This window comes from Schistocerca serialis, chromosome 4, assembly GCF_023864345.2.
Source record: "Schistocerca serialis cubense isolate TAMUIC-IGC-003099 chromosome 4, iqSchSeri2.2, whole genome shotgun sequence".
In the NCBI taxonomy this organism is placed as follows: domain Eukaryota; kingdom Metazoa; phylum Arthropoda; class Insecta; order Orthoptera; family Acrididae; genus Schistocerca; species Schistocerca serialis.
Genome location: NC_064641.1, coordinates 231,226,958 through 231,239,335, shown reverse-complemented (window position 1 = coordinate 231,239,335; position 12,378 = coordinate 231,226,958). Strand labels below are relative to the sequence as shown.

The 12,378-nt window shown below is 39.3% G+C and overlaps 1 protein-coding gene across 3 annotated transcripts in view; it reads right to left on the bottom strand.

Moving 5' to 3' along the window:
• The window catches only part of LOC126473491 (protein cbp-1-like), a 48,969-nt gene extending 37,772 nt beyond the window's left edge, over positions 1–11,197 (bottom strand). For all 3 annotated transcript variants that reach the window (XR_007586473.1, XR_007586474.1, XM_050100571.1), the window contains exons 1-3: positions 10,813–11,197; positions 10,608–10,721; positions 712–918 (exon numbers count right to left, since the gene is read on the bottom strand). Coding sequence is in view for 1 of the 3 variants with exons in the window: in XM_050100571.1 (XP_049956528.1) it covers positions 712–918; positions 10,608–10,721; positions 10,813–10,920 (429 nt within the window). In the remaining 2 variants the exon portion in view is untranslated. The remainder of the gene's footprint in view (positions 1–711; positions 919–10,607; positions 10,722–10,812) is intronic.
• Between the last annotated feature and the right edge of the window lie 1,181 nt (positions 11,198–12,378).

Below are 12,378 nucleotides of genomic sequence, written 5' to 3'. Positions count from 1 at the left end.
CCTATGTGATGCACGCTGTAGTAACAGACTGAAAACATCAGTTACTGGGGAATATGGGCAGAAGAAAAGATCACTTGGTGCCTCACACAATCTAAGACTCTAAGTATGTATTAAACAACGTAAGACACTAAGTATGTAACAGGAAGAGATTTAAATTGACGAATATCATAGAGAAACAGATTGAGAGCAAAAGCAAATAATTAGGGATTCCATGGGTTGTAGAAGAAGATCTATAATTACCCCTTAACAAAATACCTTCTCTGTCTTCTTCCATTATTAAAATATTTCCCCAAAATCTTGTCCTTATGCACCTGGCAGTTTGCTAATGCAAGAAACTTGTGGATACAATGTAAGTGTTATAGCTGTATGACTATATAAATAAGGTTTGTTTCAAAATGTGCAGTGTGAATACAAACAAGCACAATGAATCACCAAACAAAAATTTTTGTAATTAATTAAATGTTGTCCCACAGCTATTTTTTCTTTTCTTTTTATGTTAGATGCTTGTTGTGACTGACAGCACCAGTCACAAGAATTGTCTAAAAGTAATGAGGCAACATTTAATTAATTTGAAGACCTGGGCATCAACAAAGATCCCGATGCTCCTTCCTACACTTAATTTTAAATGTGTACAAACTGCCACACATTTAACAAAACTGACTGCAGACCGCATTCTGTTTCAATGGAATATCTTTACAAAAATGCATTTACCTGGCAATGCTTTGAATGGTAACAGCCAATTGCAACAAGCTGTTTGCATACACTGCAGCCACCTTTTGTCTTACTTTTACATACTTTTGTATGCCGTACAACTCGTTTCATCTTCTGACAGCCGGGCTGGCAACAGTTGACATTATGGCACTGGCACGCATGTACTAATTTCTGGATGCAACGTTTTATAGAAAGTTTCCGCGCCTCCTGAAAAGACAAAGCATTACTTCTAATGTTTCAAATGTTAAAATGAAAAAGAACAAAACTCTATTTTCTACAGAACATCTGATTCCACACACACAATTCCTCCATGGACCTGAAAACTAAATTTCTGCACAACTACTCGGATCACCATAGAACTACTTAGTGGGTGCAACTGAGGAAATTCAGTGTAAGAGTTGAAGTATCATGTTCACTGCTCAACAACATGTCTAGATGTTTATCTCTGCTCCTCACCAAGCCCTAGCCACACACACACACACACACATAGTGCACGAAGTATCAGCAACCATGCTGTTCATGTGTTGAATGGGGAGGGTGCATAATTATCCGAGTTTGACCAAGGACAGATTGTATTGGCCTGGAGGCTCATCAACCGCACGAATTGTCAGGCATTCGAGGAATGCTGTGGTGAGCATCGCCACCATGTGGCTAAACCAAGGTGAAACAACATACAAATGTGAGGTCGGGCAGCCACCCTTCATTACAGATGTCATGTGTCATAGGCTCGGCAGACTGCTAAAACAGGACAAGGGGTGAACTGTGGCATAACTAACATCACACTTTAATGCTGGGCAGACTACAAGTGTGTACACACACTGTGCACCGAACACTCCTAACGAGGGTCTCTGCAGCCAACGAGCCATGCATGTACAATGTTAACACCAGTACATCAGCAACTATGACAGAAATGGGCACGTGACCACTGGCACTGGACTTTGGTGCAGTAGCAGAACACTGCATGGTCTGATGAATACCGATACCTTCATCATGCCGATGGGAGGGGACACCTTGACACCTGTACTGCAGGACAGAGGCAAGCTTGCTGCAGCTCCATTATGCTCTGGACAACATTCACGTAGGTATCCATGGATCCAGTGGAGCTCGGGCAAGGCATCATGACAGCCAAGGAGTACCATACACTGGTTGCAGACTACATACACCTCTTCATGATGATTATGTTTCCTGATGACAGTTGAATTTTTCAACAAGATGATGCGCCATGTCACAAGGCTAGGAGAGTGATGGAATGGTTCGAGAAACAAAGTGGCGAATCCAACTGATGGGCTGGCCCCCCAACTCGCCAGATCAGAACCCACCCGACTGAACACATCTGGAATTCACAGGAATTAGATGACTGTGTGTGTGTGTGTGGGGGGGGGGGGGGGGAGGGGGGGGGGGGGCGGCACGTGCGCAGATGTGGTGTCAACTTCCTCCAGCGACCAACCAAGGCCTCATTGCTTCCATGTGATGACCCATCGCCACTGTTATCTGTGACATAGGAGAACATACTGGCTATTTGGTAGGTGGTCATAATGTTGTGGCTGATCAGTGTACATTCACATTACACAGTCCAATGTAAATGAGTTGCTCATTTCCAAAACGTCATTTATTAAATTTTTGTTGAAATTGAGTTATTGTTACTATGGCATTCATCAAATTCTTTTACTTCATATTAAACTACAGTTTTTGTTCAAAACATCCTTTAAACCATTACAATTTAATAACAAAATTCTGAAATATGCCTATTTAGTTCCAGAATGTCCCTTATCCAATCCAATATGGCCGGCTTACCTTCCGTTAATTTCTGTAACGAAAAAACCTATATCCTTTGCCTTTTTCTAATCAATGGTTTTTTTCCAAAAACGACTCTTACACACAGTGCAACTACCAACCATTTTAAGAAATAGGGTAATTTAAAATCATTATGTAGGGTATTTTTCCATTGAAACATGTTGTTGTGGAACTGGCTGTCAGCTGAAGCTAAGTTTTGTTTACTGTTGACGATAGCTTATGTTTTTTGTTTATTGTGAAGTTGGCACTTGTTTTGTGGGTTCACCATGGCGTTTTTGCTAGTTTTTACTGTCAAAATTCTTACCAATAATAGAAATTAGGCTGTTTTTAAGTGTTGTTCTGCATTTAAAGTGAGTTTCTTGTTTTAAAAGTGTACTGTACAGGCAGCATTATAGGACTAAAAGTTGGTAAACTTTGTGGTTAACCAATGGAGGAACTACAACCTCAGACTACTGAACGACAGGTTATGGAGGGGCCGAAGATAACTCCATGACAGAAGAACAAAGGAAGCAAAGGTATAAAGGATCCAGATAAATGGAAAAAGACAATAGAGAAGCGGAAACTCTACACATCAAAGACTTTGCCAAGACTACCACAGTGCCTTCATTCTGATCAAGTTTTTAAGTGTAATCAGCTTAAAATGCAAGATGTTCATAAGTTTCATGGAGGCTTTTATTCTTTTAAGAATAAAATTGATCAGGATAACTACATACTTAAATATACCGTGAGTGAAACACCTAAACGGAGGAGAACTAATGAAGATAAATGGAAACAAATCACTGAAAACTGGAATCACTGTCTAATCCTACATACCAAACCTGGAAACACTTCTTTGGTTCAGGCAGACCTATGTAGGAAATTCTTTTGTGGCATACTTGATATTAGTGAGAAAAGAGCTTAACACGTTTGTAAGAGACATTTCCACTCCAGAAATCTAGCTGTAGACCATAAGTAAAAGGTGTTTGACACTAAAAGGCATTCTATAAAGTCATTCATAGAGAGCTTCTGCCCACTTGAAAAACATTATTGCAGAAACACCAGAATTACAAGATAGTATTTTTTGAGGCTTCTTTCAATAAGTAAGTTTCACAAGGGTTACAAAGTAGAAAGTGATATTCAAGTTCCATATTCAAATTTTTATGAAATATTTGTAAAAGATTATAACTTAAGCTTTGGCTCTCCTGCTGTGGACTAGTGCTCCAAATACATCCAGTTTCAGCTGAAATTAGACAGCAGGGACAAATAGGTTGAAATTGATTTTAATCTCCACAAAAAGAAGACAGAAGCATTCTTTAATTTACTGAAAACTGAAAATGAAATCACCCTATCCTTCGACTGCCTAAAGAATTTTGTTTTACCCAAAATCCTTGACGAGGCAGCTTACTGTAGTGGACAGTTCTATTTATTTAACTCTACTATCTGCCAAGGTACATTACTGGACAGAATCAAGACTTCAAAAAAGGTTCAAATGAAATTGCATCAGTAATTTTTCATAGGCTAAAAAATACTTGCTTGGAAGGAGTGACCACAGTAAGGCTTTTTGCGGATGGTTGTGGAGGACAAAACCGGAACAGTTTAGTTCAATGATGATTATGTTTCAATACTGGTTGGTAAATGATGCACCACCAAATGTTAAAGACACTGTTTTAGTATTCCCTGTACTAGGTCATTCACATATGCCACCTGATTGTGTCTTAGACAGAACTGAGAAGGAAATTCAAAATTATGACATTATTAAGCCCGAGAAATACATTGACATCTTTAAGGAATGTGAAACTGTTTTCAGTATGACTGAGAGGTGTAATATTTTTGACTGAAAGAAGGTATGTGAAAATTACCAAAAGAGGCCTGGAAATTGGCACTTTAAAATGTCAACTGCTAAAAGATTTATTATAATGCTAGGCAATGTGCCAACCTGTGAAGTACTTGTTGCAGGTGAAACTTGGTATAACACCAATCTCGGACAGGCAAAAAAAGTGCTCAAACCTGGATTTAAAGTTCAAAACTTTGAACTACCATTAGGACTACCTGGAGTAACAGTAAAAGAGCTGAAAGTGAAAGATGTCAACAAGCTTCTGACTCTTCACTTTGGGGAAAACTGATCTCAAAATGAAGACCTGGCCTTCTACAAAAAATAATATATTCAATCCAGTACAGAATACACCTGAAGAACAATCTGATGATGAAATCGTCAGTGAACACATGGATGATGAAAACGGCTTTTAATTACTTCACAGTAGTTAAAAGGACAAATCCAAATTTAAAAAGTAAATGTATGTAGGTTTAATGTAATGTTATTTTCTAATAATTTTCTGGTAAATGTATGTTTCTGTCTTTTTCCCTAACTTAACCAGAAATTATTTCAGTTGTTTAAAAAATACCTACAGACAATGTTTCCACAAAAATTATATATTTACTAAACAAGTACTGTTTATAATTTTTCCCGTATTTTCTTTTTCAACTGTCTCTTGCCCAAAGCTTTAATTTTCAAAATGTCTTCTCCATATCTTTGTTCCAAAAGTCCCTTATCCAAGAGTTTTTTATTTAGAACAAAATTTTGAAATCAGCTATTTTTATGATGCTTTTTTAGTAACAAAAATAGATAACTAAGAAACATGCAGAAAAAATTTCAAGTTTATACAAGCAACAGAAATTGTTAAACATATTTTTTACTAATTACCGAAATTTAAGCCGATTGAATAAAGGACATTTTGAAACTAAGTGACTCAAATATCGATACATGCTGACCATTTACAAGTTTTTTATTTTTTCAATCAGAGTAATAACTGGAAGTTGGTAGTGATCAATTGCCATGTTAATGGCATTTGCCTAAAATAACAATTTGGTTTACAAAGTGTATTGTACTTAGTCAATTTTAAAAACAGATTGGTTCTCATTACTAAACTAGGCAGATACTTATCCAATTTTATCTCCAATATATTTGTCTGTTTCAAGTAGATCAAAATCCTATTCTTTTGCTCAGGTCAAAAACCCATCTCACATATCAGTAATGCTTCCTACGAAGTATACAAAATCAACACGTGTCATCATCATAAACATTTGCTGTTTCCTATATTGCTACTGAGACTTTCGCATTTTGTCTTCATCAGTCATGCCCGAATCACCACGTCCCAAGTACATTGTTATCAAAGGCAGCCAACAAATTCATTAGGCCTATCTTCTTACGTGCCTCTAGCAACATTCACGTCTGTGTCTATTCAGGCAACTTGGCTGGATCACTCAACAATTGTCTACAATTTACAGATTTAAAGCATGTCAGGGGTGAAGTAGGACCACAACTTTATCTTTTATAAAATAAATGCATTAGGGAAGTCTCCTTTACTGATGGTGACTAGTTTCAGACTTGCATCCATTCTGAAACAATACTATGGGAACAGAATAACAGCAAATGTTGTAGTACTGATGAAAGTACAGCACGAATATGACAAGAATCCATCAGGGCACAAACAACATCATATACCATCTTCGTGACTGAATACGGTTGTGTATGCTTGCATGGAACAAACACAGCGAATAATCTAAACAATAAAATAAACAAATGACTCCATAGTGCTTACACAGGCCTTATGATGTCACAAAAGACTTAAGACACAGTCATGATAGCATCTGTAATATTTATTCATATTTACACCCACCATATTTCTCTTCATTGCATATTTTATGTGCACACTGCTAATTCCAGCCTCTGGCGCTATCACTCGGTAGCTATTGGTAATGTCAAAAACCACTACTCTTCGCTCTACTTATTGTAACTTTAGTGTAAGCCTACACTACCGTATCTGCATTACCATCCGAATTTTTTGCTATGGTTGTTCCAAGCATGCACTCATAACTATATTCAATCATTAGTGAACGTGGCATGTAACCTCGTTTGCATCCTTTTGCAAAATTAATTATTGTCATACACGTGCTGCACCGGTATTACTACTGTAACATCTGCTGTAAATTCTGTTCCTAGGATGGTTTAAGAATGGGCACAAATCCAAAACTAGTCACCATTAATAAATAAAGAAGACTTTGAAATGCAACTTGAGAAAGTAGTCCATTTACTTTATTAAATTACCTTTGGGTTAGTTATTCGGTCTACCCTCCCAAATCCAAATTCCTCCATCAGACTCATTCCTCAGTGTGCACAATATCCTTGATTAAATAACTGGATCCAGCACTCTGAACTGAAGCAACTGCAATAAATCTGCCTGTTCCTCAAAGACAATGTTAACATTCTTAGTGACAATGTTGAAACTGAAAACTAATGTGGAAATTAATTATAAAAGCAAGCGACAACCCTCAAATACGCTTCTTTGGCTGTTTGCATGCAGGAACGATGCACAATGCCCTCCCCCTCTCGAAAAAGCACCATTTAGGTTTCTGAAGCAGGTTTCTAAATACACTCCTGGAAGTGGAAAAAAGAACACATTGACACCGGTGTGTCAGACCCACCATACTTGCTCCGGACACTGCGAGAGGGCTGTACAAGCAATGATCACACGCACGGCACAGCGGACACACCAGGAACCGCGGTGTTGGCCGTCGAATGGCGCTAGCTGCGCAGCATTTGTGCACCACCGCCGTCAGTGTCAGCCAGTTTGCCGTGGCATACGGAGCTCCATCGCAGTCTATAACACTGGTAGCATGCCGCGACAGCGTGGACGTGAACCGTATGTGCAGTTGACGGACTTTGAGCGAGGGCGTATAGTGGGCATGCGGGAGGCCGGTTGGATGTACCGCCGAATTGCTCAACACGTGGGGTGTGAGGTCTCCACAGTACATCGATGTTGTCGCCAGTGGTCGGCGGAAGGTGCACGTGCCCGTCAACATGGGACCGGACCGCAGCGACGCACGGATGCACGCCAAGACCGTAGGATCCTACGCAGTGCCGTAGGGGACCGCACCGCCACTTCCCAGCAAATTAGGGACACTGTTGCTCCTGGGGTATCGGCGAGGACCATTCGCAACCGTCTCCATGAAGCTGGGCTACGGTCCCGCACACCGTTAGGCCGTCTTCCGCTCACGCCCCAACATCGTGCAGCCCGCCTCCAGTGGTGTCGCGACAGGCGTGAATGGAGGGACGAATGGAGACGTGTCGTCTTCAGCGATGAGAGTCGCTTCTGCCTTGGTGCCAATGATGGTCGTATGCGTGTTTGGCGCCATGCAGGTGAGCGCCACAATCAGGACTGCATACGACCGAGGCACACAGGGCCAACACCCGGCATCATGGTGTGGGGAGCGATCTCCTACACTGGCCGTACACCACTGGTGATCGTCGAGGGGACACTGAATAGTGCACGGTACATCCAAACCGTCATCGAACCCATCGTTCTACCATTCCTAGACCGGCAAGGGAACTTGCTGTTCCAACAGGACAATGCACGTCCGCATGTATCCCGTGCCACCCAACGTGCTCTACAAGGTGTAAGTCAACTACCCTGGCCAGCAAGATCTCCGGATCTGTCCCCCATTGAGCATGTTTGGGACTGGATGAAGCGTCGTCTCACGCGGTCTGCACGAACGCTGGTCCAACTGAGGCGCCAGGTGGAAATGGCATGGCAAGCCGTTCCACAGGACTACATCCAGCATCTCTACGATCGTCTCCATGGGAGAATAGCAGCCTGCATTGCTGCGAAAGGTGGATTTCACTGTACTAGTGCCGACATTGTGCATGCTCTGTTGCCCGTGTCTATGTGCCTGTGGTTCTGTCAGTGTGATCATGTGATGTATCTGACCCCAGGAATGTGTCAATAAAGTTTCCCCTTCCTGGGACAATGAATTCACGGTGTTCTTATTTCAATTTCCAGGAGTGTATGTATGTAAAAGAAGTTCGTTTTTCTTTACTTTGACATGTGGTGAGAAGACTAATACAATAAAGAAGACTGATACAATATTTGCTGACCTCTTGAACCCCTCCCTCCCCCCCCCCCCCCCTCCAGGTTCAACCAAGTCAAGTCAAGTCAAGTCAAGAAGACACGAGACTTATTTGACTGCTCTTATCACACTCATACCTGTGAAGCAAGAAATACGAGAATACTATACTTCCTTTGCTATAAATCTCAACTGACTTCTTACTGTACATCATTCAAGACATATGAATGCAATAGACCTTCAATAGTGTTCATGTCCAATTATAAAGGAAGTTCCAGGAGGAATGGTCAGTATTTGGAATATGACAGGAACGATAATTTTAAACAAAAAAGGGCTTGTAAGCTTGGTTTCTAGGTCGCATACCATAAGAACTATGAGCAGTTCTGTAGAAGAGATGAGTTTCACAGAAGTGAAGAGTGAACAAGGGCTGATAGCTCTTAAGCTATACATTTTTGAATTCATGTTTCCTCAGTCACTCAGAGAGGTTATTGAGTATTACATATCCTTTTCTAAACTGAGGATCTCTCATTACTGAAGCCTCCACAGTTCACATGAAAGACATTTTCTTAGGATCTTCACTGTGAACAAAATGATGAACAATTTCTTCCCAAGAGAGAATCACATTAATGTCCAGTAGAAAACTCAACAGCTAAAGTTATGAATTGGAACCTCCTTGTGCCCTGCAATCTTGATTGTGGTAACAGACTGATCTAGTACAGCCCAAGGTTTAGGTTAAGTTGGAAGGTGGCAATTTGGTTGAGAGTTGGTGAAGCTAACGAATCTGAAAGCAGAAAACCTGGTTGTGGTAACAAATTGACTAGTAACACAGCTTCATGCTTACATCTGTACCACATATACAAGGGGGAGGGTCCAATATGTAACTAACTCTGCTTAGAAGTATTAAAAACTTCCAATAAGTCATTTAGATATCAGTGATAACAGAATTAAGTATCTTAGAGATACTCCACTTAACAACAGGCAGAATTTGGAAATTGATTTCATTTTAAATTCACACAGAATCATTGTAAGGATCAAAATTTCATTTTGATGCTCTATACACAGGTTTTTTGACAAGCTAAAAATGCTCACACATAGAGCTCTCTTCATTAGCATGAGAAGGAATTATTTTTGTCTAGCATTCAAGGGTTATCCTTAATCTCAACTAAGAGGAAGAATCATACCAAGAGAGAAATAAGAAAGAACTCTGAACACATACAGTACTATTAAGGCTATTTCACTGCCAATAATACATCTGCTTTAAGCATTCAGTTTCAGTACAAAGAAAGTAAGACAAATTTGTTTCAAAGCAATAAAAATTAAAGAAAATACATAAAATTCTATCAGTTTTTCCTCTGTTCATTAATAATAGTTGAAAGGCATTCCTGATTTGGGGGAGGGGAGAGAAAAAAGTGTTTGAAGGCGTGTAATGCTCGAGTATCAACATTCATGTAGAAACCTGTGTTCTAATCACTGCTTCTCTGTATGTTTATTCCTTACTAAAATTTGTTGCAAGAAATACATCTCTCAGTAGTTCAATACATAATATAAATAGTAGGAATATGGACACACTACATTACTACCTAAAATCACTTACCATAGTCTAAAAAGGGGTCCAATTTAAAGGAACACACATTTTTCAATTAATTGCCAGCAACCACTAAAAACTTGGTTTCGGCTAAAGCACAGTTTATATGGAGTTTGAAAGACTTTTTGATAGGCCACACCCTCTACCCTATAGATGAGTATCTTAACAGAGGCTGTTTGGCTAGCTTAACCAAAAATGTCATATTTCAGTTTTGACAACATTTAGTCACAAGTCAAGATTAGGCATTTTGTGTATGATAAATTTATTAAAAGGGCATAACTTTATTCCAGTTTGACAGTGCATTAATTCTGTATATATTAGCAGTTCTAGCTTACTATAACGTATTCACCTATTCCCACAATCTGACAAATTATCATGGTAGTGAATGTTATATTCAAACGTTTCATTCATTTATTTTTGTTATACTTTGGCGTGTTTCACATCCACGAGAATCTTCTCATTTTTGGGTCTACGGAATGAAAAAAATTTGATCTGATTCACCACGCTACTTTTGTTTATAGGCACATTGTTTGGCTTCTAATTTTAATACAACGAAGACAGATTTGAAAGGAAGGCACCATTGGAATTTCGCATACTAAGACACAAAATAAATATATAAGCTAACATGTAATTGTACCTGAGGATATGCTTTCTTCAAATTTGAGTACGAGATGTCATCATCCATACCGCGTTTCTCCATGCTATGAGGATGTCCGTTTTTCTCATAGCACTGAACGCACAGGTCAAAATCCTATGGTAAATAACATAAATTGGTGTGAGGAAACTATCTGATATTAAAATAAAAACCAACACACATCTGTGGAATAAGCTAAAACACTTACATCACAAACATTGCAGTGGTAACGTGTTTCTACATGATCCTTACAGTTACTGCATGTACATCCAAATGCACTTTGAGCTTGGTTATGAAGTTCATTACGCATTGACATTGTGGAGAACTTGGCTGTTGTCAACTATGAAAATTCCTAATGGCATTCACCTGACATTGTTAAAAATATGCATCTCTCCCATCCATAAGATCACAATTCATAAACGGATCATGATCTTGGATAGGCTGCCATGTGAAAACAGAACGAAATTAAATGCCAATGTCCGAAATGAATGAACTATTATACAACAAAAAAATCTGATACATTGTGTTAATCTGGCGGTAGACTTTACAGACACGTAATTTACGGCCAGCCAGCCCCACGCTACAATCTGTTTGCGCCCGTGCGCCGATATCTATGCAAAGCAAACGTCTATGCACACAACACGGTGCTAAGGCAGGTAAGGCTGGTATTCCACTATCAAATTTCTTTGTCCAATATCTTTGTCAAAGATATTTGATAGTGTAATAGGGACTTTGTCAAATGTCGTCCAATATTTGATCAAATCTAGGACCTCGCTGTGTATTTGATCAAAGAAACCGCTTGTCTTCTGTTCACTGCAATGTGACATGTTACCACATGGAGCGCTAGCATCGCTGCAGCGTTCTGTCGTCTGTAGTGTTTTTATAACCATTGCCGGTAAATACAATTGGTGTGTGCCGACAACTACAAAATTAATAGAGATGTCTGAAGCTGATGAGGCGCTTTACAACGTGAGGCACCCTGAATACAAAAATAGATTAAGAAGATTGGAGACCTAACCTGACCTAACCTAATCTTCTGAAGATGTAGCAGTTCTTAAGTGAATATTGTGCTTTGTGATATGAGGATACACTTCATTGAGCACATACAGAAATGTATGCTCATCCATCCTTAAGTAATTGATGTACGACTTGACGTCTTCCACTGTAAGCTCACGTACAAGTTTTGTTGAATGCTTTTATCGTGTCGTCGTAAAACCCACGGCTTCACCCAGATTAGATTAGTTTTTCGTTCCATAGATCCGTGCTGAGGAGATCCTCGTGGATGGGGAACATGTCGATTTTTTAAGCTGAAATAACAATACTAATGTATGAATAAATACAATACATCATTTGTTTCTATTAAAAATTTCGCCAATGGAGTAGAAGGAGTTGGCCAGTAGTAAGTCTTTCAGGCTCCTATTAAACTGATCTTTATTTCTAACTAAATTTTTTATGTTTGCTGCAAATTATTGAAGATGAGTGTTCCTGAGTAGTGGACCCCTTTTTGAACTAAAGTAAGTGCTTTTAAGTCCTTGTGCAGATCATTTTTGTTCCTGGTATTCTATGTATGAACTGAGTTGTTTGTTGGAAAAAGAGATATATTATTTACGACAAATTTCATTAAGAAGTAAATATACTGAGAGGCAGTAGTTAGTATACCCAGTTCTTTGAAGAGGTTTCTGCAGGAGGTCCGTGAATTTACTACACAAATAATACGTATTACACGCTTTTGGACCTTGAAAACGTTTGTTTGACTTCAAGATTTACCCCCAAA